This window comes from Cataglyphis hispanica, chromosome 15 (assembly GCF_021464435.1).
Source record: "Cataglyphis hispanica isolate Lineage 1 chromosome 15, ULB_Chis1_1.0, whole genome shotgun sequence".
In the NCBI taxonomy this organism is placed as follows: Eukaryota; Metazoa; Arthropoda; class Insecta; order Hymenoptera; family Formicidae; genus Cataglyphis; species Cataglyphis hispanica.
This window is the reverse complement of record NC_065968.1, coordinates 1199805-1226378: the sequence shown is the minus strand read 5'-3', so window position 1 is coordinate 1226378 and position 26574 is coordinate 1199805. Positions and strand designations below refer to the sequence as shown.

Below are 26574 nucleotides of genomic sequence, written 5' to 3'. Positions count from 1 at the left end.
GATGGCACGCAAAAATAATGGATTTCTTTTCCCTAACCTATATATATATATATATATATCACCACAGATTAATCTGTGATACCACTACATTTCCTTCTGCTTGCTGTGCTCATTTCATTGTTGATAGTAGACCGCACAGGTGCTGCTTTTGTGAGGTTAGAACATGCGAGTTTGTGGAATGTGTGATTCGTCTTTATGAGAATAATTTCAGACAATTATTAGGATGTTTCGATCGACAAGGTATTTGTTATCCACGCTACATCGCGTAAAAGATCGCCGTTGTCTACACATATCCGGTCAGCATATGTCAGACATTGCCGAGTATGAATGTAAGTATCATTGAGGTATCAAAATTAATACAGTATTTAATCATATATATACTTGTCAAGCATAATATTAACTAATTTTTTATACATTGTATAGCACCTATCACGGACGAATATAAAAAGGGTCCAATGGAGGGTAGAGCCCTTTATTTGGATGCCCAAGCTACTACTCCACTGGTAAGTTCAAAACATGATGTCATATGATGCAATCTGTATGCATGTAAAAAACTAAGATGTTAAACTATTACGCAGGATCCTCGGGTGTTGGATAAAATGATGCCATATCTGACAGTATTCCATGGCAATCCACATTCCAGAACTCATATGTATGGTTGGGAAACAGAAGCAGCAGTTGAGCATGCTCGCCAAGTTGGTGTCTTAACAAAATTTGTTTTTGTATTTTATAATATATGATTTTATAATATACAAAAAATTATTTGTATATTTTCTTTTTAACAGCAAGTTGCAGATCTCATAGGAGCAGATAAGAAGGAAGTGATATTTACATCTGGTGCAACAGAATGTAATAATATAGCTGTGAAAGGTGTAGCAAGGTTCTACAAATCGAGGAAAAATCACATTGTGACGACCCAGACAGTGAGAAAGTTGCATCTTTATAATAAGTTCTGTCTTAATATATATAATAAATTTGTTTGACTTATCTAGGAGCACAAATGTGTATTGGATTCATGTAGAGCCTTGGAAGCAGAAGGATTTGATGTAACATACATTTCTGTTAATTCAAACGGTCTTATTGATCTCAATGAATTAGAAGCAGCCATAAGACCATCTACAGTGCTTGTTTCTATAATGATGGTGAATAATGAGATTGGTGTTAGACAGCCTATCGAGGAAATTGGTGTCATTTGTAGGTGAGTGTTAAGACTTTAATACATTATGATTGACTATTATAATTCTTTTTTAATTCTATTTGTGTTATTTTTAATGTTACAGGAAGAAGAAAGTTTTTTTTCACACTGATGCTGCACAAGCTGTTGGCAAAATACCAGTCGATGTTAATGCCATGAATATTGATCTTATGTCTATTAGCGGTCATAAGTTATATGGTCCAAAAGGTAGTTTTGCAATTATTATAATTTATTATTATAAAAATTATAATTAATTAAAAATTATAATATTATAAAAAGAGAAATAATATAACTTTTTCACAAATATCACTATATTAGAGATATATAATTTTTTTTTATCTGTATATTGATTTTTAATAGTAAATTTTTCATGAAAAATATGAATATAGTTCCCACTTGTATGATAAAAAAATTTGATACATCTTTTATGCATCGATTTTATTAATTGCTAATTAAGGAATCGGAGCACTGTATGTTAGAAGAAGACCACGAGTGCGTGTGGAACCGTTGCAAAGTGGAGGTGGACAAGAGAGAGGAATGAGAAGCGGCACTGTGCCTGCACCCTTAGCTGTAGCACTGGGTGCCGCTTGTGAGCTAGCGCAAAGTGAGATGGATGTAAGTAAAATAAAAAATTACCGCTAAGTGTAATACATTTTAAGATATTAAAGATCACATTATATGTATTTTCCAGTATGATCACAAATACATCAACAGGCTCTCAAATTATCTCATTGAGAAGATAATGTCAAATTTGACGCACGTTGTGCGAAACGGCGATCCTGTGGCTTGGTATCCCGGCTGCGTGAATCTATCGTTTGCGTGTGTCGAAGGTGAATCGTTATTAATGGCTCTAAAAGACATAGCGCTTAGCAGCGGCTCGGCATGCACCAGCGCGAGCTTGGAGCCAAGTTATGTGCTGAGAGCGATTGGTGCTTCTGAAGATCTAGCTCATTCCAGTATTAGGTAAAATCTACATTGTATACATTGCAAAATTAAGACACTTTGTTAATTAGCAAAGTTATTTTATTAATAATTTTATATTCTATAAACGTAAGTTTGCAATTTTGTCAACTAGGTTTGGCATTGGACGATTTACAACATTCGAAGAAGTGAATTTCACTGCGGAAAATACGATAAAGCAAGTGAAACGACTTCGGGACATGAGGTAATACATTCATTAATTCATAAAAACGTTTTTATTTTTTTCAAGTGTAAGACGTGGTGAAGGATCTACAATATTCAGACTTATATTATGTGTTACTTTGACCTTAACAATTTGAAACGTTTGTAATCTTATTTCATGGAGAGAATAACTTTATTGTTGGACGTTTTATGAGATCATGTGATTATTTCTATCTCTAAATATATCTATTAGTCATGATGATATTATGCCAAGAATAAATGCCGAAACTCTAATCTTTATTCGCTTGTTCTTTTATAGCCCGTTATGGGAAATGATGGAAGATGGTATCGACTTGAAAACTATCAATTGGGCTCAGCACTAGTACCTCATCATCGTGTGATCTTTACAACCTTAAGTATACATAGTATGTATGATGATTAAATATATATTATCGATTGTAAATTACATTAATAAATCAAACTTTGATTATAAGTATAATTCCTCACAATGTAAATAATATCTTTTTATTTAAAAGTCTTTACCGTCATGTATATTAAACTCGATCTGTAAATGCGAAACGTCATTTATATATGTATATTATGCTTGTACATTTTTTCCATCTTTTCTTTTTATGACCTTTCCTCATAGAAAAATCATATATAGATGTTTGATATAAAAGATTTCTCTTATAATGTTACAATCCATATTGAGCCTTGGAAATTCTCAAAGATACATGTTGTGTTTGTGATCAATTAACATAAACATGATGGATCAGTCGCTTCGTCGATGTAGGAAATTTTAAAACGATCCTTATCCATCTCGTGCAGTTCCATTCGCGACCGATTAGCTTCCACCAGATGTTGTGCTATATCCTCAAACATCTCATTTATTCCTTCACCAGTTTTACATGATGTTTTATATATTCCCGAAATCAGATTATGACATTGTTCACTAGAAGAGATTTATCTTTCTCGCAATTCATATAAAAAATTAAGTTAATTGCAAATGAAAGTATGCAAAATATTTACCAAAATTGTTCCATCTCTGCATCTGTGACTTGTGGTGCAATGCTTTCCAGATCACTTTTGTTTCCGCAAAGAAATATCTTTGCGTTTTCCGCATATGTAACTATATCAAGCAAGTGTTGGGATAACAGATGAAACGATGTTGAGTTATCCAGGGCAAATACCAGAATGGCAGCCTCTGCAAACTTGTAATAACTCGACGTAACGGATGCTACTCTTTCCATACCACCAGTGTCCCATAATTGTAGCTAAAAAAAGTAAAAAATATTTAAAAACCATACGCAAAATACTGAAATATGTAAATTATTTCAATTTGTTATATATTCAATTTGTTATATATAGTTCACTCTAACTCATATTTAATTTAGCAAAACAGAAGATAATATAAAAATAAATTTTATATGATAAAATTCACAGAGACAACTTAACATAATAAGAAAAAAAGAAAGAAACAGAATGTTTTTTTTGAAAATAATTACCTATTATAATTAAATGTTTTGCATTTTAGAAATAAAAAAAAGCAACTGATGGACATAAGATTGAATACTCACGCGAATTCGTCTGTCTTCAACAACGTACTCTTTATCGATATTGTCGAGGCCCAAGGTCGATTTACGATCACTACTGGCAACAAATGTATTGTTAGCAAAGCGTCGGAATATAGATGTCTTGCCGACGCCGTATTCACCGCATAATATAACCTTCTGCTCCGTTACTTTGACAGTCGCCATGTCGTCGTTATCGACGTCACGCGCACAAGTCTGTCAATTGTATCGACTGTACTTTAACTTTAGGTATAGCTTTACATTTCTAATCTACCTTATTGTAATATAGGCAGTCGCAATCGCTGGTCGCTGCTTTCTAATTGGCTGAAGCAAAATCGCAATCGCAATTGACCGCGAATTGCTAGTGTGATGCAAGCATAACGTCAATCGTTGCTTTTCGCACGTGTAAAGATGACATTTGACATTTCAATGTGAAATGTAAATATCATATTACAACGGAATTTGTGTTTATTTTCGTTTTGTCCTGTTCAGTTTTGTTAAGAATGCGTTAAGAATTTATATGCCGTACCGTATACAATGCGAATACAAATTTTTAAAAACTACGTGTATTATTTGAAAACAAGTGGTACTTGCGTTGTGATACTGGGGTAAGTTGAAAAAGAAAGTATTTATCCAGATGAAAATCATAATTGTGTTAGAGAATATGTATGTGTACTTAGAGAAAAATTACTTGTATTATACAGAAGTTGCTGGTTCCTATATCAACTGCGGCAGATATCACAGATCGTTCGGTCCGCTGTTAATACAAATGTTCTAAATTTAGAACAAACACATGCGCAATATATTTATATCGATGATCCTCGATTTAAAGGTAATTTTGTAATATAGTTATATTTTTGATAAATACAACAATATACAAATGTTACTTCATTTTCTGGACTGTGTTTCCAGATGTGTTTATGTCCAAAGAAGATGAGGACTTACATAGATCTGCATTGGAGAAGACACAGAATTTTAGTGATATATTCATAAACCGATGGAAGATAAAAAATCATAAAATGGCATATAAATTATTGTATATGGCACAACATGGAGATAAAACTGAACGATTCAAAGCTGTGACCGCTCTCAGTTCTTTATCAAATTTGAAAGGTAAGTTTATTGTTATGTATTCTGATGTCATTAATTATAGCTCTTTTTAAATATAGCAAGAATAACTTTTCTTACATAAATATTAGAGATTTGTGTATGTGTGTGTAAATATTTATAGAATACATATCTTTTAGATTGGCAATATCGTCATTTGGCACAGATGTTGGATGCTAAAACAGCAGTAGCCCTTGCAAGAATGTCAAATGTTAATCTACAATTTTTTCTGCAACCACCATATTATCATATACAATATAACTTACATGTATGTAAAACATTCATTTAAAATTTTAAAATGTTTTATGAAGGATATGTGTTATATTTGACCATTATATTAATATAATAAGTAAAATCGTTTTTGTAGGATGTCTTAGAACAAGTACATTCATTGCTATTACATTTGAATACTTTATGTGATAATGCACATCTCTGTCTTGCACAATTCCTTAGTAAAAAGTTCAAAGACTCACATCGAGTAAGTACACAAATATATATTAAACAAAATATTAATTATAGTATAGTATGATAATAAAAAACATAATAAATTAACAAATATATATATATATATATATATATATATATATATATATATATATGTAATTAATTGTACAGTATTATCTTTAAAATTATAAATATGTACAAGAATTAATTATTATAATTGATTAAGGATATTGCAAGAAAATCTTTTTCTAACATATATAATGTTACAGTATTGCGATTATGATATAATAATATCCCATGTATTCATGTATTCAATTTGATGTACAGTATCTTGTAGAGTGGTTTGATCATGATTTGACAAGTATAGGCCTTTCGACGGAAACAACAATTGTCTGGGATAATGAATTGCTTAAAAGTTGTATTGAAGCAATCTGTCACCATTCATCTGTGGAACAGTATAGTGAACGTAAGATATAAAAATATCATATATCATATATTAATAGTAATTTCACAGATTGTTTACTCTACATATCTTCTTTGATCTTTTGATTTTAGATTTGATCAATGCCGGAGCTTTACCAATATTAATAGCAATACAAAAACTTTGCGGCGATGATATTGAAATTTGCATATTACTCGCGAAAATATTATCTAATATATCTCTTCATTCCGAGTACTTAAACAATATCTATGAATCTGGTAAGATAGAACTCATCGAGTTTTTTGCGATATCATTGCGTTACTAATACATAACGTAAATTGCCTTTAATAAGGATGGGTCGGCATATTGGCACATTGGTCCCGCAGCGATGATATTCGTCTGTCAGCACAAGCGATCAGTGCATTAGCAAATTTGGATACAGACGGAAACGAAGGAGCAAAATACTCGCAGCGTGTTTATCTTCTTCATCCCCTATACAGAGTTCATGCAGCCACAAAGATGGATGTTGTGTTTTTACATGGTTTACTAGGAGGAATCTTTGTTACTTGGAGACAACGCGATGTAGATACTTCTGCATTCCAAGCTACAGGTTCGTCAATATCCATAACCACATAATTTTTCGAATTTTATTCTTTTGTCATACAGATCACACATCTATATTTTTTAACAAATATATATATATATATATATTGCACATTTAATTGTAGATCCCAATACATTAAATCAGACTATGGATTATTTATCTACTATGATCGACGATGATCGCCCTCAGGAATTCTTTAAAGATTTAGCCCGTGATCTGTATTTACGTGAATGGAAAAAAATAGGCCAAGATTTTGAAGTGGTATTGGATGATTGTCCACAAAACACAAATGCTTGCGCATGCGGACCTTATTTTTGCAAAGGGTAAATTTTTGCATTTTTGTCTATAGAATGATACAAATGAAAGATATGTGTGTAAATAATAATTTTCATAAATACCATATCTTTAAATTAATGGTGAATTTTCACATACATATTTTTAGAGATAATGTCTGCATAAAGAATGAATCTGATTGTACATCTAAATCATTGTGTTGGCCCAAAGACTGGTTACCCATGGACATACCGTCCTTACGACTCATAGGTATTAATTATGATACAAGTTTATCTATGTGGACTCCTTTCTGCCCAATACAAAATAAGAAGTAAGTATTATATATATATATATATATATATATATATATATATATATATATATATATATATATATATATATATATATATATATTTCATTTATTGCCAAAAATATTTATTTTAATTTTCCAGTTTTTTTTAATGTAGATGTGCATTAATTATATCAATAATTATATTTGATACATCACATTTGTTAGGAACACTATTAAAGAGAGGAGCGAAGAATTCATTACCAAATTAACAATGGCAAATGTAGGACAACGGCCACTTATATGGGTCGGTCATTCAATGGGTGGATTATTAGTTAAAAAGATGCTTGTAGAAGGTAAATTGGTATATCAAGAAATTCTATTATTATATTGCTATCGTTAGTGTTAATACTATTACAAATCATTATTATATATTGTTTATAGAGTGGAAAACTGGAGATAAGCACGGTATTTGCAAAAATACCAAAGCTATCTTATTTTATGGTACTCCTCATCGAGGTTCTCATGTAGCAGCTCTGAAGCAAATGACGCAAATGTTAGTATGGCCAACAGTCGAGGTTCAAGAACTGCGCGAAGGTAATCTTCTTGATCTAATTTTCTGATTAATAAATAACTGATGTATTATTCTAATGTTTCAGAATCGCCACAATTGCTAAAATTGCATGAGGAATTCCTAGAAATGTTGAAGGAATATCACATAGAAATTGTGAGTTTTGCCGAGGCCAAACCTACGCTTGTAACTACGCTAAAGTTCCCCTTCCAATTCGTGAGCTCTAATTCGGCAGGTAATACATTAAGATAATATATTAGATTTTTCATATGTGATTAAATTTTAATGTAATTTAATGGCGATAAATGCGAAATGCGATATGCTATATTATACAATTCGTATTACGTCTTTCCAGATCCTGGCATAGGGGAATTCTTCGAGATTCCACAGGATCATTTATCAATATGCAAACCAGCCAGTAGGTAAGTTAGCGTGGTTTAAAAACATCATTGGTAGAAGAAAGATGCGTCAAATCTCGTTAAATTCTATTTAAAAAAAATGGAAAACTCTACGTTTTTATTAAATTGCCAATGATGTTTTGAAATTCTATATATAGTATACGTGCGTCCTTTTAACCGAATTAATTACAACACAAAAGGAAAAATAATAAATTCATGCTTTTTTGATAGGCAATCATTCTTGTACCAAAAACTTCTGAGTGTGCTCAAACGCCATATTAATCATAAGGAAGAAACGACTATCTCGTCAATTAGGGACTCATTTTCGCTGTTGGATAAATTATTTTAGGTCTGTATATAAGAGTTATATATTTTTTTTATATAGATTTGTGAATATGTGAAGACAATGCATGTATGAACAATAGTACAAAAAAAAGATTTGTACAACACATGTTATGACTTGATCTTAATATTTTTCATTATTTATAAATTCATTGTCAATATAATCACTACTTTCTTATTGCCTAATTCTATTTTTTATAACCGCGATTTTAAATACATCGCGATAATATATATTGGCGTCATGTATCGCTGAATGGAGTGCGACCAATTATACAAATATTATCGATTATTTATTATTCTGACTAGAATAAATAAATTCATATTAAAGCGAATGAAAGATAAAGAACAAATGAATGAATTCTCTGTGACAATTTTCATGAAGTAATGTATGTGTGTGTGTGTGTGTATGTATAAACATTAATATATATAAGTATATATATGTATGAATACAAAATAACAAATTCATATATTTAAAATATTTTACACGAAAATGTTGAATTTTGTATCAAGATATTGTGATATGTACACTATTAGAAGAACAATATATATATTTCAGGATCTCGTAACATACTGTGATTATCCGAGACGCCGAATAAATTAAATGAAATTTGTATTGATAGAAAACATTGCAGTTTTATTGCTGTCAAGTTTAAAAGTTCGTGTCATAATCGGGATGGTGACGGTTCGATAAATTCGTAGTACTGTCATAACCGTACTTGCTGCTCGTATGCGAAGGATTGTAATAATAACCGTTCCATTCGGATCGCCAACTGTCGTATAAATTGTACTTTTTGTTGTCCTGGAAAGATTTATCAACCAGAATCTGAAAAGCAATAGGCTTAGTATAAAAAAATATCACATGATTATATGTGAAATTAATCCATAATGTATGTCTACGCGCATGTTTACCTTGTTAGAAGTCGACTCGAAAGACTTATCGTTCCAAGAGACGTCGGGATCGGTCCATATTGTGTGTACCGGTTTTGAGTAATCGCTCGATCTGTGACTCGATGTGTGTTTAACTATCTCTTCATCGTAAATAGTGGACATAGTCGGTTTCAATTTAGATCTGTTTTGTCTATTGACGAGCTGAAAATAATTTCATTTATTAGTTCTTTTTCCGACAATATAAAGCTTCAAAACAGTTTTGATCAAATTACCACAGATACACCAAACACAATAATGAATAGTAAACCTCCGACGCCTATTACTATCACGGCGATAGCCCACTGAGGTATTAACTTATCGTCTTTCTCAATATACTGTGGTATAATCACCTTAGGTATCACTGAGGAAAAAATGTATGTATAACAAGCATTTAGGAAACAAAAATATTTTTAAAAAACTTATGCGCATAATAGCGTACCTACGAAATCGGTGTATCTAGGATCAATAGTAAAGATTCCCATCCTTAATGCACCCTTCGTACTTGTTTCATTCCACCGATTGGCGTTGTACGTTCTGAGCGAATCGTGGAAAATCACTTTCAGTTCCTGCGTGTTCACTTTTTGTTGTAAATTGGCTAATTCAACAAAATAGTCTACCAGGATGCTACCTTGACTGAAAACGACCATTATACTTTTTATTATGTCTCATGATACCATTTAATCTATAGCAATGATGTTCAAAATACAATAGGCCAAAAGTTTTAAAATGAGAATGCCACTATTTATGTAATTAGTGTTGAGTATAATACAAATTAAATTTATTCTAATGATTTTTTCAGCATCATTACTACATTTACAAAATTAATTACCTGAAAGAGTCAATTCTTATATTTTTATACCAATTCATTAAAACACTGGACTTAGAAAATATAAAGTCCACCTGAAAAAATGTGATTTAATAAATCAAAAACTTAGCGAGTATTTCATGAATATTAAGTTTATCAAAAGATACCTCTTGTTCCACTTGATTCGCAAGCTCCTGCCATTCACGAGTATTCCTATCGAACAGTTCTGGTACCCATGTTGCGTTTCCGATTATGCGTATCGTGCCGGCGACCTCGCATTCATCGTCGCATACGCCGGGAGTCGTCGGTCTCGGTGTCGTCGTCGTCGTTGTCGATGTTGACGACGTACTTGAGATCTCGTTTGTGCTGGGAATAAGCGACATATTCACTGACGCTACCGTAGCTGTGCGTGCAGCTTCCAGCAATTTCTCGATGGAGATCGGTGTGGTAGACGGAGTTGGCCATCCGGTGAACTCAGTAGTAGCTCTGAAATTTATCGACAGTGATTATATAATTTAATGGTTATCTAAGATATTAATATCCCATAATATATCCATTGATAAATATTGTTATTTTATAATAGTTTTTGACGCGAATTATTATCGAAGAATATAGAACGTAAATAAAATTATAGCTTGCAATGAAAAATAAAAAAGTGCAACAACATTACTTTTTGAATTGTTTAAATACATTAAAAATGTAACAGAGATAGAAAATTATAAAACATCGATTTACCTAGTCGGCCATCCCTTTTGTATTTTTGGTGTCACCGCGCCTGGACTATCTCCACGTGGAGTGTGGAGTAGTTATTTTGTGAATAGGCTTGCGACCGCCTGGTCTGCTAGGAAACACGATTTTCAAGCTACCGGCTTTCTTCGTGGTAGGTGATTCAGGTCGTTCTGTGACCGTTGCATTCTGTTTGCTATTTGCGTCGTCGATTTCGCTATTTAAGGTAAGATCCTTTTTCTTTTGTTCATAATCCTTAGGTAACAAGGCGGAGATGTCGACTTTGGAAGATGCGAAGAGATCTTGAATAGAAGAGGCAATCTTTTCCGGGGAAACATTTGTACTTTTCGCTGTTGTCGATGTCGTCGTTGTGATTGTGGTACCCTTCGACTTAGATTCTTCTTCGATCTTCCTCTTATCATAGTCAGTTGGTAAGAGGGATGAAATGTCAACCTTGGATTTGGCGAGAATGTCACTTAAAAGTGAACTTTCAGTAACAGCTATGTCTTCTTTTTTCAATTTATATCCTGGTGGTAAGAATGCGCTAATATCTTGAATGACAATATTGGTTTTAGATTTTGTTCGTGGTGTGGTCGACGTGGCCTTCGTCTCTGTTATTTCCGTGGACGTTGCCGGTTTTGAGGAAGGCCACCTGAAAAAAACGATAATAATTATCATCGAAGCATAAAACTTTCAATTACAATTTTGTGATTCATTAATATAATCTATAATTTTTCTTTTTTTCTCGTGTGTGCAATTGATAATTAATAATAATAAATAAATTTATATCTCAGCAAACTTATTGTCGAATCTCTGGCTATTATTTAACATGTCTGATACAAGAAAAAATGAATCCAATATATCCAACCTGAAATTTATTTTAGGAAGTCCTGTGTTCGGTGTAGTTCCTCTCGATACGTAATTCCGAGGTAGCAAACCTTCCAGATTATCGACTGTGATTTCAAATCGCGGCTTCGTTGTGCTAGTAGTGCCAGCATGATCTAATCTTTTATCGTTGTAACGTCGAGGTACAAACTTGCTAATGACTGGCGTTTTGATCGTAGTAGTAAAACTCCTGCGAGTCGTCGTACGATCTCTCTCAGCCAGCACGTCCAATTGTAACGTATTGCCGGCATTCCGGAAACCACCAGTGCCGAGTATGGCGGCCGGCAAGAGATCACTTGACAATTTGGACTGAGCCCAGTCGAGTTTGTCGATGATACTCTCCGTAGATTCGGACGGAGACTGAGACGTTTTCTTGCTTTCGGGCGATTCGTTATGCGCCTCAATCTGTTCCACGTGATCTATTACCGGAAACGGTAAAAAGCGCGCACCCGATATGCTACGGCTAGTCTGCACGGAGGCGAGAATCCTGGAGTCCTCCGTGGTTATTTCTGGATATTGTTCCGTTGTTTCGGTCAACGAAGGTGACGGCGGCGCGACTTGCTCCGTGCTAGTAGGAGCGGCCGTCGTCGGCACCGATATTGTGCCGTTTACCACACTTTTTGTGGTCACCACAGATACCACGGCACCGCCTATCAGGATGGAACTCGCCTCGACAGGGACACTATCATTAGACTTTTCCTTGGATGCACCGAGAACGGCAAATATTTTATCGCTGCCCTCCATAGATGAGCCTTGTTCCGCATCTATCGGTGAAACCGTATCGTCGATTTCTCGTTCGATTAATGATGAATTGGTAGATGACTCATGCGAGACATCTTCGTCTTCTTTTTCTAGCGCTGATTCTGGCAAATTCTCCGGCGTAATGTCTTCTTCGGATTCCGCGTCTGGGTAATCGAGATTTTCTCCGTCTAAAGAAATGAGATAGATGAAGATAGTACTACGTTTTAAAGCATAGAGATTTACATCTGTAATAATATATCGCAATTTAAAAGATGTCAAATTAGTCCATAGCAAGAAAAATTATCGGAATTTTTTTCTTTTGATATTATAAAAGAACTAATCAATTTTTCTTTTTTTTTTTTTAGTTACTTAAACTCACCTGCGGGCTCATATCGAGAATGATTTCCGTTTTCGTACTCATCATAATAATAATATGTATTGTCGTACTGATTCGTCGGGGGATCTTCGAGATAATCTTCATCCCTAGAATTGTCTCTCGCCTCAATATTCGACATGCTACTGGTTTCCGCCGGAGATCTCTTTCTTCGTTGCGCTTTTGTCGATATCAGAGGAACCTTTTTCCTCCTCTTCTTTCTTCTCTTCGACCTCCTCTTCCTCCTCTTCGACCTCTTCCTCTTCATACTTATTTTCATCTTCATATTCTTCGTATGTTAGTTTGGGTTCTTCCTCCTCTTCCTCCACGTGATCGTCTTCCTCCTTCGATTTCGATGTATCCATCACGTGGTTCTCGTCCAACGATTGCGCCAACGATGCATCGGCCTCATTACCGGACGGCGATGCATTTCGACCTTGCTTTTCATAGACCGAATTTGTTGGTATCAACTGTGAGAGTTTGTCCCAAGATCGAACCGTTTCTGAAAATCAACAATAGATTGAGTGATTCACGTGAACAAAGTAAGAGATATATTTTTTTTACGTATACATATTTTTCTACTTTAGTTTCCGTTGTCATGTTTTCTGATAGAACAAAATATCTTTTACAGATTTAAGACAAACTGATATATTTCTAATGTAGTTTATACGTGTATGTGGAAATATTTCACAAAATCAAGTTACAGTATCAAAAATCTTGAAAGAAGCGAAGATGCACTTTTGTATTGTCTTCTGTGCTCCGTAAAAGCAATCGAAACAGAATAAGATTTATATTTTAATTTTTTTTTCTCTCAAATATTTATGAAGTGTTACTTGTATGACTAAGATTTTAATAAATAATTTATTCAGGCATTGCTCCTCGTATTTGTATCTACATAAATAATATAAATCTTACTCTTATCATAGTAGATAAAAAAAATTCATTGTATGCATTTAATTATATGTTCTTATATATAATTCTATTCTTTCAGCTCGCAGAATTGCAAGTGTTTTCCTAGCGATAAAAATGCTATCAACTGCATAGCGCCACGTTATTCATTAATCGCGGGAAATCTTGACGTTTTCAGCGGTCGATTTTCGACGCTCGTTTCCGTGTAATTGTAGTCCAAGATACTGCAAGGATACGACAGCAGTTATCCTAACCGAGTACAATGCATCAGAACAGAATGCATTATCGTAGCAAGGTGAAAGGCGAAGTATCGTGCATTTCGCCGCAGTATCGTGCATTTCGCCGCAGTATCGTGCATTTAAACAAGTCGCGCAGGCATAATTTATTAGCGGGATTTGCGCAATATAAATCGGATAATAATCTCCGGGAATGAATATAACTGTGGTGCACGAGTCGGAGGAGGCAGCTCTTGGATACGCCTAGATGAGATAGAGAGCAATGAGGAATACCGAAACGAGTACCTGATGTTATGTGCGCTATAATAAAGCCACGTGAGATACACATCAATTTGCGGCGTGTGAGAGAAAGGAAAATGAGGTAAATTGCATAATATATTTATTTAAGAAAATAATTAAATGAAGATAATATTTTTTATAATTATATTTTGATCAAATTCTCTCTCTTTTTCTCTTGTAATATCTTATTCTTATATTTTTTATTTATTCATTTAATTTGCAATTCACAAAAAAATGAATGATTGTCAAACAAAGTTTTAAATAAGCAATAATTCTACTTTTATCAAAAATTATATTATAATACAAATAAATAATATAATTTTTGATAAAAGTAGAATTATTGCTTATTTAAGCATAAAACTTTGTTTGACAATCATTCATTTTTCTTCTATTACAGCAATTATTTTTCGCCATCGTTACATAATTTCTGATCAATTATAGACCTTTGCGCAGCGATTGAGATAAAATCACTCTCTCTTTCTCTTTGTCCATCTGTTACTGAGCTGAAATTCTACAAGCAGCCTCGGGATATGCAATTTAATCCTAAAGTCTCTTTGTTGTCCACGCGGTAATGTTCGCCGTTATGTCGTACTTGTATTTCAGTGTCGTAACTAGAATAGTTCCGTAGGCGTGAACGGCGATCAGATCGACGACGAGACCTCGAAAACTCAACGCGAATATAAATTAAGGCGGGGTTATATGCTTCTCTCCCGACTAAAACACCTCGCGAGATGTTTATCTCGCGAGGTGTTTCAACTTGCTCAACCGCATGTCGCCTTATTTCTTCGATGCACGATTTTGTTGGAAATCTATCTCGCGTGTATTTTACTTATTGGAAAACCTTGATAAAATTGAAAAACTCTTGAAAATCTTGATTAATTAAACGCTTTTAAAGTTCCTATTAATACTCGATAAACAGTGCACAATTAAAGCAATTAAAATATAACTATATAATTGATCTGCAAATGAAAAAAAAAGAAACACGATTTACAAAGTAAAAATTAGAGAATGGGAATAATTTTCTTCGTGCTAATTGTGTGCGCAAAGAAACTCGGAATCGACACTCTTTTATATCTAGAGAATTTCTATTTCCTCTAATTTTAAAACTCGCAGAGAAAATTATGCGATTTCTACTACTCGGCCGCGGCTTTCTCTCGCGAACAGCCACCGTATAGTCTACAATAAAATTGAAAAACGTATTATAAACCGATGCCTCCGTTTTATCGCACTTGTATATATATGCATTAATCATGGCAATGACGCCTCCTGTAAAAAGACGACCATCGGAATGATCTACGAGCGTCGTCCGCGGAACGATCCCGCCGCGTTTTTATCGCGTCTCGTCGTGAAGCCGCAGCACGTGAATTATGCGGCTGCAAATAGCCAGGATAATTATAATTACGCGTTCCGCGCGCCTTCGACCGGCCGATCGCATTCACTATATATATGCTTTTACAATCGGCCGGGATTAATAGATCGGCATGGTACGGTTATAAATTAAGGCGGAGTATGTTGGCGCTACTCTCTCGCCAGCGTTGATCTTACAAGATGTTTAAGCACATCTCTCGCCTCTCGCTTCGTTGATACATCGTCGCGAAACCGACACGCACGACCCAAGGCTTCGCCTAAGATAAATAAATTTAAAAATATGATGTATATAAAGCAGAAAGTATAGTATTATCGCAATGTACGAAAAAAATAATAATAGATGATGTTCTCACCGAAAAGCGAATGATTAAAAAATTGATTAATCAAACTATCTACTAATCCGTTAAATTAGATTAATAGTTTTGTGTTTATTAGAAATATAGGTCAATACAATGAAATAAAAGTGAACAATATAAGGTATATATAAATAAAAATGTTAATACAATAAGATGATAATTGTAACAAGCATCAGATCTGACTATAAAACAATAAAATATAGAATAGTAGTTTCATGAACGCGAATAAAATGATTTTATAAAGTAAAATAAATTTCCGTCATATGAAATATTAAAGAATGTAAATTTTGTTCTACTTCTTTTGCAAAAACTGCAAGATCGTCCTAGTTTTATTGCCTATTCTTAATATTTTATTCTTTCATTACATTGTGGGCTTTAAGGTCACGACGTGAAGATGCCTTGGCCGAAGAAAAATCCACCTCCGTAAAACGCCAATTACATATATGCGACGATGATTGCTACCTCGCGCACACGGTTAATTGACAATCGTGCATCGATGATCGTTATCGAACCGATCCAAACATCGCTGTAAAACTTTTGCGTGAATATAATAAAAGCAACGCACCGAGAAACAAGCGAGTGTAGATTAAACCGCGCTCGGGTTTTACTCTTTTTAATCAGCTGTCCGCGCCATAACTCATTCGCCAAATTGATCGTGTATATGTATGTACTTTAATTATTGGTTGCACGTATGAGAAATTTTTTTTTTTTACATCGAAGTTTTTTTTTATGTCGGATAAGGAAGGTTTGCATCTTTGCGACAACGACCGGTATCAGTTCGTGCGGACTGAGCTTCGAGAGAAGCCGCCTATATTTTATACTTAACAGTAGATATTATCGCCACTACGGACGATACGCGCGAATAATTAAATCACGGTAATAGATAATCAGCTCGCATTACTCGGGAATGGGATTAATGACTCGCGCAGTAAAGATCCTTGTTCAACTTACTTTCAGCGGTTAAACGGAGCGCGACTGTAAACGTTCGTATGTAATGTATTTTGCGTGAAAAAGGTATATTATTTAAGAATAGAAAAATATTTTTTTACGATTTATTACAAGTTTTATTCTTAAAATTCAATAATGTATATCAATGTGTTAGTTTATTTTTCTTAATAATCTTCTTAAAATTATTATTAATATAAAACAAAAAAATTATTTTTATATCTCTTAATAAAATATTTAAAACCTAAAGCCTGAAGAATACTACAAGTTGAAAATTATTAATTTTTTTTTTTTGTAATATAAATAAAAAAGAATGCGCGAGAGAGCAGGACATTTTGAAATGAATTTAATTTTCTGCACTGATGACGATAACGATGCTAGAAACAGCACTATATAAGAGTGTTACGAGATTATTATGCATATCTTATGTAACTTCGGTAACTTCTCAAAATGTCTCGCGCAATTCCACGCATTGTGAGCAGACCGTAAAACACACGGGGTTTGATTTTTTCACGCGTGTTTAAGATATAGTTTGAGATAATTATAATCTCGTGAATATAAGAGAGATCGTAAGATTCGTGGCGTGTTAGCACGATCATTCAAGCGGACCCTTTCCTTTTTGCTGAGCTAATTCAACGCGCAAGTGTTTTTTATTTATCGCCGACTATTAAATACGTATCGTTGGCGTAATTCGAAAACTCTTACATGGTCAGTTTAGCGTGTACTTCCCGTACAGAGTCTTACTTTCACGATCGGGACACGGTAAGGAAATGCTTATTCGATCAAAGTGTAACGCGTGGAAAAGGCACGAGAAGCTTAGGCAACGAAATTGCAGCCGTTCTCCTTTCGATCGTCCTTCGATTCGAGCTCCTGCTCATGGTTTCTTGCATGACTTCTTAGGTACAATTGTAACTATTCGCAACAATTGTTAACAATTATTTTATATTGAATTTAAATATGTATTTTAATATTCTATTTCTATATTGAAAGTAAAAACAAAAATAATATCTCCATACAATACTTATTAATTTTATTATAAACACTTTTTATATTTTTAAAGACTTTTTCTTTCAATATATTGTTCAATCAGATGCTCGAAAGAAGTATTCATGTACATATCTCAATAAAATAAATTGACGAGCTTTCACTTTTATGAATGATTCTCTTAAACCTTAAATACATATATATTCTTATATTGATACGAGAAAAAATAAATCTATTCTTTAACAAATGACGTATCTATCTCTGACAATAAAAATTTAATGGTATTAAGTCAATTAAAAATGCCCTTGTAAAAAAATGGCGAAAAACCGATATCAGTTAAATAATATATTTAAAGATATGACTTCGTACGTTCCATTTATTTCATACAGCCTGAATTATTCTTATCGATGCGACGGTTTGATTATTTTAGATATGTTAATAACACGAAAAGTCCCGCGCACAAAATTCGTTCTCAGAAAAGGGGACATTGCATAACTATGAAATCACAGGCATTTCCCATTGATACATAAAGGGAACCTAGATCCGCTTAAACTTTGTCACTGACATTTGCGCGAGGTCACGTACCTTGTTAACGTGCAAACTTATTGCGTGTCTTTCGTCGAGAAATCTCACTCCATTTTTCGCGTCGTGGAAAAACGAACGGTGAAGAAATGAATAGTAATGAACGTGTTACGGCAATACATCGAAAACTTTGATTCTTGCGTTTATTGTACCGTGAAGTCTCTTTTATCTAACCCGCTCAAGAAGCAAGCGAGCGCGAAGAGTTACGGCGTTGTATATATAGGAGGGATGCGTGTTTTGTCTATACCACCGACCTGCTCTACAATCCTAGTGAAAACAGGACCCAAATACGGTAACACGTATATGTCATACGAAACGCTTGCACGAGGTGCACGCACGAAGGAGTATGTACTTTCTAACTCGATCGCAGCGAGGAGTGTTTCGTTGCTTGAATGAAAAACATCTTTTTAGCGACTGATTTCATTGACTATTATAGCTCACGTACAGTGTTTGATACTTGAATAACATATACTCATATATGAATAAAATATTATTATGTGTGAGAAGAGAGAGAAAAAAATTAATCTCTTTAAATTGAAATATTATTTTAAAGAATTTAATAAAAAATATGTAATTTTTAAGAGAATATTTTTACTATTTTTCAGTCGTGCTTTAGTGAAAATATGTTTCATAATTTTTTTCTTATATATGTACGCGGATAATTAATGCAAAGGAGGACACAATAAAATTTGCATTCGAGATGGGATTAAATAATAAATAAATATTATATAAATTAAGACTTCATTATTTGCTTCATCCATATTAGTGGCATATTAATTACTTTGTTAACAAGTATAAAAATTTGTGCGGTATTTATTGCACAAGTAGATCAGAATTCAAAGGAAAATAACATTTATATATGTACACACATAAGAAAGTGTATCATACACACTCATCTACAGCCTCACTCATTAAATAAATGCGATTTGAAAATTTTATATATGAAAGAAAACCAGCAAAACAAAGGAGCAAGTGAAATAGAGTGTAACGGATAAACAAGTAGTAAATATCTAGTTATAGAGAGTAATATAAACGAGCAGTAAGTAGATAAGTATATATAATACGCGTATTTTTCTTAGATTTTATTCCTAGTTATTTATGTGATTTTACTTTCTCTAAAATGAAGATCTCTTGGAACGTTGCCACTACTCTCTAGGAAAGGTCGAATCGTTGCTATTACGTAGAGAAATTCGCTACGCATGTATTATTATACTTTCTTAAAAAAATTCGCAGTTTTATTTCCGCAAAACTTTATATTAACATATAATCTTACGAAAATAAGATTAAGTTTACAATGACATACAACTATATATTGCAATTAAACGAGTATAAGATATGCCCGAATAGAAAAAGAGCCACATAGATGATTTGTTAATTAATCTCTATTATCTTAATCTTAGTCCATTAAATATTATAATATAAAATATTTGATATAAAAATATCAAATTTAAAACTAATAGATTATTAGTCGTAATTTTTTAAGTAAAAAAATAAATTCTAAGTTTTTATGAATACTCTTTTTAACAATAATTAGTTCAATGATATATAATTTCGCAATGATATATAATTTTTTATATGAATACGAATGTGTGCAAAGGATTCTAACTATATAACGTATGTACATTGTTATTTAGCAATCGACGTTTCCTTCTGGAAGTTACAAGCTAATACATTCTTGGCCTCCGAATGATTGTTAGACTTTCCCAATCTTGCAATTTCGCTCGCAATGTTGCGAGATGTTTCTGATGACTACCATCCGTGGAGGATCATAAGAGCAGATGGGCGTCGTAAATCAGATTGCATTGAGAAAAGGCGTCACTCTTCTGGGAAATAAGCCGCGCGGGGAAGGTCATTTGCGTTCTGAGTGCATGTAATATTTCTCAACTCAACGTCGATGCTCCAAATTCCTTGATCACTGTTCCGTGTCGCATGCACAGGAACGATCAAAACGAAAAAAAGATACTAGTACAAAGTACACGTTACAAGCGTACGCGTGAAATGGAAAGCGTGGATCTGATATTTCTTTCGAAACAGATCGGCTGTGGATTAATATCTGATATAAATCTTGAATCTTGAATTACTTCACAAACGTATGTATCGTGACAGATTTAGCATTTACTTTTCTGTGTATAAATTAAAAAAATATTTCCTTATCTCTTTTATTTCGTTTTCACTCTTAAAAAATTTACTATTATTTTTTTATTATATTTACAATTTATTTTATCTCGTGATTTATATTTATAGTTAACATATTAATTTATAATTTTCTTCATTTTTTTTCATTTATTATTTTCTTTTTATATTCAATTTTTATTACGGCCACATGCGTTTGGCATTTTTATCGTCGTCCGGTGACTTGTCCAAGTCGAATCGCGCGCAAATTCCTGCCGGTCCACTATCTACCTACCATTTTATGGATTAATTCATTAAAACGATCTAAATGCGTGGAAGGTCGTTCGTTGCTACCAATGCGGGGTTCTTAACATCGTCCAAATGCCTCTGCAACATTTAATGCTACTCGAAATGCACTCGAGATAAACAAAAACGCAAGGTCGAACTACTTTGCCGGACAACATTCACCTGCATGACGTAGGGACTATTTTTAGGATCGCAGGTTCGAATAACAGCAGATTAGGAGGACTCGACTGTATCACTTTCTATCGTATATTGAAATTTTCGTGAGAGGCAAAAGAGTTGTTTCGACCTTTCCGAGGAGCCTCGCACGTCGCCGCGCGCATATAAGATTCATTAGAGTCACGTGCGATTGCGAGAAACTTTCACGGATTGATGTTTCATTGTAGCTACTATTCCTTAATGTTGCTGATTCAATTTTCTATAAAAAAATAGCGATCTGTTTCCTGCGCGTATATAGATATGATTTTTTTACTTCCTTTCTGCGTAAAAAGATATATCAAATATTTCTGTCGGCAACGCATGATTGAACATATTAACAAAGGCTTAATAGGGCTTGATATATTTTAATTTTTTTTAACATTGAATATACAAATTATATGTATATCTAGTAATTTTTTCAACTCAGATATATATATCAACATAGAGTATATATGTTATATCCCAGTGCTCGTTAAGTAAAATAAATCTTTTTTTTTCATATTTCTAAATCATCCCCTTAAAACATAAATGCTTTATTTTAACAAAATTTTTATGTGAACCTAGAAAACACCGAGATATCTAATCTTGAAGCAAGAAAAGTTATGACATATGGTAATTTCTTAGTAAAAGAATAATCAACTTGATATCAATTGTTGTAAAATAATGAATAGATACTTTATATAACTGTAAAAACCTACAAATTATGCAAGAATTTGCGATTCCTTAAAGTATAATAGCATCGGATAATCACATTCATTCCAGAACGCGGTTATAATGATGTGCGCCGTGCATATCCATGCATAACGTGATACAATTGTTTTGACAATCATACATTTGCGAATTCGAGATGTTCGCGTGCGTCGACGATCAGCATAACAATGGCGAACAAAGGCAAGATTGCGAAGGATTGTACATACGCTACACGGTATTACAAATCGAGAGAGTTCGATGCGGACAATACGACAGCTTGCCTCTGTGTCCATTAGGTCCCGACAATAAGGCCCGACTGGACCATCGCTATTGGCAACTGTATCGCAATTCTATTGTATTGCGTATCTCGCACTGCTACTTTTAGAATTACACGTAGCGCGGATAAACAGGAGGGTCCGTTCGTGACTGCCGACCATTATTTGACGCGAATTATATTTCGTTTGATGTATTCGCGGTCGTAAATAAGAATATCTTTGAGTGCTAGTAGTTAGTATAGTTATGGTTGCATTAGTCCGCAGACAATGATCGAAGAAACAAATACGATTGCTCCAATAAGGCGCGTATTTCGCAAGTGAGATACTCGGTTTCCTCAATTCTACCATCATTTCCTAATGACAGTTTCTTTGGCTAATGTGGAGTCGAGTTTGTCTTATTAATGATAATGTACGTTCGAACAAATTTTTAAGTAATTAACGGTGGAAAACAAGGAAGTTAAGTGAAGGAATTAAGATTTTATATTGCTTTATATTGAAATGGATAAATATATTTTTGAAAAATATATTTCTGTCTATTAATTTCAAGTAGTCTCTATTTTATAATAAAATTTTTATTTGAAACTTTTATAAAGATTTGTAATATTAAATAACGTTTTCCCATTGATATATATTTATTAAAAAAAATTGGCGTCAAACTATTCTAAGAATCTGTCATTAAAGTATAATAAGATAGAAAGTAGGACTTGCATAAGTATGAGCAATACGTAGCATCTGCCGTGAAGTGAATTTTAATATTTCATTTTTAACTTCGCTTATACTCCCTGATATAATAGAGAGTTGATATAATTTTAAATTTATAAATCTTTGAAAGTACCACGCTAATTCATAATAAAAGTCAGATATTTTTTACAGAGCGACAAATAAAAACATTCACATAGATTTTCGGATTAAAGATCTACCACTCATTAGCAAATTAACAAGTCTATAGATTCACGATAAATAATAAATTTGCAAAAAAAAAAAAATCTATGAATTTAGATAGCTAACTCATTAACATATTTTTCTACAAATGTCCGAATTACGAGTGTTTATAAAAAAAATTCTTAATTCGATGATTAACGCGAGAAGTACAAATATTCAAATTTCCCATTTGAATATTTGTACTTCTTTGCAAAGATTTGAAATTTTCATAATTGCCGTGATTCTGTCATCAGGTCCATCACTCGTACCCTCTCCGTGTCATCTTTCACGTTCACCAAGAAGCGTACCCATGGAAGGCTCACGAGAAAAGAGCATCGTTAATGTCAGCGCGCTCTGACCAACAAAGCGTGAAGCAACAAAGCGATGCTTTAAACATCATTGTCATGCTTAAAGTATCGCTAAACTCCCTCGAGGGAGATGTAGAGTATCAATCTAACAAACTTACCCTCTTGACAACTGATGACGATGAGCGCGCAGGCCAACAGCAGGCGCAGGAGTAGGACCTGGCCGCGCGAAGCCGCTCCTTCTCTTCGATTCCTCGACATGTCTCTCTTGGCTTTAGGTCACCGCCGATGTTGTTTCCGTTGAAGTTGCACGCACCGGAGGTCCTTAGCCGGGGTCCTCAACTCATCGCGCGATCGACCAACCGGTCCCCATTCGACACGGTGTCGCGTTGGCGGATCGCAGCTTCAGTAGATGCGAACTGTCAATCGTGCCGTTAACTTTGCGCATCAAATATCATTGCCACGAAAAACTGCACGTTCGTCCGCGATCACGGCGCGCTTGTCACTGGCGAACGCAAATGGATAGAAAGCAAAATCTCCCACTTTCACTCGAGGCGGAGCTGGCACGTCGAGGCCGCCAGGATCCACTGTCCCTTCCACAACGGCGCTATGCCATGGATCTCTTCTCCTCTTTCTCCTCCACCCTCCATCTTCTCTTGCGATCGATGGATCTTACCTGCTGTGTGCGTTTTGGCGCTCATGAAAATGATTGGGGACAGGGGGACGACGATGGATCTCGATGACAATAGCTGCAGTTCTCGTCGGCAACGTCCTCACAAGAATCATACAAGTCATACATACTATCCTGTTTCATAGTAATGACGTATATGAAATATGTTTTTTACTATTTCAGAGTATGTGAAATATTCTTCATTATTTAAAAATAATACATTGAACGAGAGCCTTTTTTATGTTGCAAGAGCTTCTCTGAATTTTATAATAAAGATAGCTCGCGTTTGCACAAATTATTTATCTTATCACACTCATATAAGTTTTAAGCTAAAATATCGTCTTTATTCTAAATAGCCCAAAGTATCATGCTATAACAATAACGCTATTTTCAGATAAAAATGAGATGATATTTATTATATCTTAAAGAAAATTCTTATAAAAAAATCTATATAATGAGATTATATAACGTATTATATTAATAATAGGAGATTATATTAATAATAGGAAATGCGCTTCTATAATAATCTGCATATCGATTGTATTACTAGAATAACAAGAGATTACAACTCATCGATGCCGAAGAATCGGATTTCAGGGTCTCTCACGGCATTTCCTCGACCTCCAGGCAGGCCTTCGCAAAAATTTGCTCTCCCAAGTCCATCCTGTTATCCTACCCGTTCGTTAACCCGTACCGGTCGCTGGTGACCTTTACCGGTCCGCCCATACCATTGCAAATATAGATTGATTCACATTCGGAGAGACACAAAAAGGAAAAGATGAGGGCGCAAGGTCGGGATAACTATATAAAGAAAGCGATGTCGCGTGATGTAATTCGATCGATGATCACTCCGATATTTCACTGACTATATATATATATATATATATATATATATATATATATATATATATATATATATGCTCAATAGCGCTTCTTCAGACATCTGAAATATTTTTTCATTTTTGTTACAAATTTGTAGAAGATTATTTCCGTCTCTAGGATTGTTTCCCTCTAAATTATTATCGCAATTGCGATAATCTTAATTTTATATATAAATTTCTTATACTGTTATCAAAATTGTACAATGAGACTTAAAATATTATTAGGAATACTAAAATTTAATGTTCTTCATCTTTCATTGTAAAAAACACTATAAAAATAAAATTGAAAAAATTTTTAAGCAACAAGTGCTTTTTAAAAAAAGAAAAAAGAAATCATTGTTTTTTCTTAATAAAGATGAATGTGTATATAACGTTACTTTAAGTATTCTGAATATCTTTTACGAGGAAAATTTATTTTAAATGATAGATAAGAAGAAGAGTGCTCTAATATCTTCTCGAAGATGTAAGAATGAATGTTAAAATTTCGTAAGCATTCCATGAGAATTCCAGAGTGAGATTGTGCTCTCGATTGTTTCGTATGTACTGACGTAACACTCGCTAGCGTCGACTACGAAGTCCACCGGCTCTCTCTCTCTTTCTCTCTCTATTTACTTACCAATTTATATTCTTACCGAAGTATCAGGAAGTGCAATACGCCGTTGTGTATCGTAACGGTATAATGTGGAATATATACAAGTATCTGCATGGCATTTATTAGCCAACAATACACTTATTAATATCTGTTCCAATAAATTTTCGTAAACGTATCAAAATTTTGCATTATTTACAAATTTTTATATATGGATTATAGAACATATATGGTCTCAAATCAAACATATATATACATGATTGAAATAAACAAAAAAGGGCATTTAAGATATAAAATAACCTATACTATAAAACAAAAATTGTTAAATTATTATTTAAAACATTTGTTTAAAAAATTTTGTAATATATATATATATATATATATATATATATATATATATATAAAATTTGTTATTTAAATATATCAATATATGAACTTTCCGATCTTTTCCATTCATTAAGATTCTTTAAATATCATTATATTTCAATAGTAAAAATATGTATGTTATTTCTTACTTTTTCAATTATTTTCCATCAATTTCGTGATGCATATGATTAAAATATTAATGGTCATATTATTTCTATCATTGAAATCGCTATTTTATGTATCCATTGAGTTCTTTGATATTAAAATTTAACATTCAACTCAGCACTGAAATCACTGATTTGTTATTGCAATCGTCGGAGAACATTTATATATCAGAAACATGCATTTTCATCTGGTCATTTCAGTCTCTACATCTAGGATTCATTGCAAAAACTAAGATTGACGGAGTTTATCATCTCATGGTCAATGTGCGCATGTTATTTCCTACAATAAATGTTAAATGTTAGTAAATTTTTCTAAAAATATTATAAATAATAGCAAATTATAAAAATATATTTAAAAAATAGTATTATCGTATAATGTGTTTTTAGAATAAATTAGATAAAAATCCTTATTATCGACTGATTGTATGAACTAACAAAAGAACAGATTAAAATTAACTCACTGATTCTCTTCTTTGTTTATCTATAAATTACAAACTCTAAATTTATTTATTCGTATTTCATCTTTATCATAATATTAAAAAAAAGCAGTGTGTTAACGAACATCTTTATTTAATATATAATTATATTAGATAATTTGTGGCAACTTGAAAATTAAAGGATAATCGAGAAAATCATAGGATTGCTGG

The 26574-nt window shown here is 33.4% G+C and overlaps 4 protein-coding genes across 7 annotated transcripts; 2 read left to right on the top strand and 2 right to left on the bottom strand.

Annotated features, from left to right (window-relative positions):
- The first annotated feature begins 92 nt into the window (after window positions 1–92).
- LOC126855303 (cysteine desulfurase, mitochondrial) lies at window positions 93–2835 on the top strand. Its single transcript, XM_050602830.1, has 10 exons — window positions 93–329; window positions 424–503; window positions 579–695; window positions 786–923; window positions 993–1198; window positions 1281–1402; window positions 1653–1810; window positions 1887–2158; window positions 2271–2360; window positions 2637–2835. The coding sequence occupies exons 1-10, from the start codon at window positions 224–226 to the stop codon at window positions 2698–2700; spliced, it is 1353 nt and encodes a 450-aa protein (XP_050458787.1). The 5' UTR covers window positions 93–223; the 3' UTR covers window positions 2701–2835.
- On the bottom strand, window positions 2373–4709 carry LOC126855322 (ras-related protein rab-6.2). The gene is made up of 4 exons (XM_050602867.1): window positions 4580–4709; window positions 3895–4104; window positions 3347–3591; window positions 2373–3269 (listed from the first exon to the last, which is right to left on the bottom strand). The coding sequence occupies exons 2-4, from the start codon at window positions 4072–4074 to the stop codon at window positions 3071–3073; spliced, it is 624 nt and encodes a 207-aa protein (XP_050458824.1). The 5' UTR covers window positions 4075–4104; window positions 4580–4709; the 3' UTR covers window positions 2373–3070.
- Window positions 4086–15007, top strand: LOC126855296 (protein SERAC1). 4 transcript variants are annotated; one of them, XR_007688217.1, is made up of 17 exons: window positions 4088–4496; window positions 4593–4720; window positions 4801–5001; window positions 5136–5263; window positions 5363–5473; window positions 5767–5905; window positions 5995–6138; window positions 6213–6470; window positions 6589–6787; window positions 6907–7068; window positions 7255–7382; window positions 7471–7623; window positions 7686–7832; window positions 7953–8019; window positions 8227–8344; window positions 13786–14300; window positions 14660–15007. XR_007688217.1 is itself a non-coding variant. In XM_050602820.1 (16 exons), exons 1-15 carry the CDS (start codon window positions 4426–4428, stop codon window positions 8342–8344), a joined length of 2154 nt encoding a protein of 717 aa, XP_050458777.1. In that variant the 5' UTR covers window positions 4088–4425; the 3' UTR covers window positions 8894–9028. The 4 variants fall into 4 exon arrangements, 2 of the variants coding, with proteins under 2 accessions (XP_050458777.1, XP_050458776.1); XM_050602820.1 differs by lacking the exons at window positions 13786–14300; window positions 14660–15007 and adding an exon at window positions 8894–9028; XM_050602819.1 differs by lacking the exons at window positions 13786–14300; window positions 14660–15007 and having other exon boundaries at window positions 8227–8815.
- LOC126855289 (mucin-5AC) lies at window positions 8945–24030 on the bottom strand. The gene is given in 12 exon segments (XM_050602774.1): window positions 8945–9160; window positions 9247–9426; window positions 9498–9625; window positions 9704–9897; window positions 10094–10164; window positions 10237–10555; window positions 10805–10867; window positions 10869–11447; window positions 11664–12609; window positions 12801–12961; window positions 12963–13296; window positions 23419–24030. Coding segments are annotated over 12 exon segments (3249 nt in total). The 5' UTR covers window positions 23519–24030; the 3' UTR covers window positions 8945–8986.
- Between the last annotated feature and the right edge of the window lie 2544 nt (window positions 24031–26574).

What these genes read in the sequence shown, in the direction of transcription:
- LOC126855303 (XM_050602830.1), top strand. Translation starts at nt 224, where the DNA reads ATGTTTCGATCGACAAGGTATTTGTTATCCACGCTACATCGCGTAAAA. An exon ending in TAAGTTATATGGTCCAAAAG is followed by an intron (nt 1,403 to 1,652) that starts GTAGTTTTGCAA and finishes TTGCTAATTAAG; the next exon opens with GAATCGGAGCACTGTATGTT. An exon ending in TAGCGCAAAGTGAGATGGAT is followed by an intron (nt 1,811 to 1,886) that starts GTAAGTAAAATA and finishes TGTATTTTCCAG; the next exon opens with TATGATCACAAATACATCAA.
- LOC126855322 (XM_050602867.1), bottom strand. Translation starts at nt 4,074, where the DNA reads ATGGCGACTGTCAAAGTAACGGAGCAGAAGGTTATATTATGCGGTGAA. An exon ending in TTGAAGACAGACGAATTCGC is followed by an intron (nt 3,592 to 3,894) that starts GTGAGTATTCAA and finishes TACTTTTTTTAG; the next exon opens with CTACAATTATGGGACACTGG. An exon ending in GCAGAGATGGAACAATTTTG is followed by an intron (nt 3,270 to 3,346) that starts GTAAATATTTTG and finishes AATCTCTTCTAG; the next exon opens with TGAACAATGTCATAATCTGA.
- LOC126855296 (XM_050602820.1), top strand. Translation starts at nt 4,426, where the DNA reads ATGCGAATACAAATTTTTAAAAACTACGTGTATTATTTGAAAACAAGT. An exon ending in TGTGGAACAGTATAGTGAAC is followed by an intron (nt 5,906 to 5,994) that starts GTAAGATATAAA and finishes TTTTGATTTTAG; the next exon opens with ATTTGATCAATGCCGGAGCT. An exon ending in TAAAAAGATGCTTGTAGAAG is followed by an intron (nt 7,383 to 7,470) that starts GTAAATTGGTAT and finishes TATTGTTTATAG; the next exon opens with AGTGGAAAACTGGAGATAAG.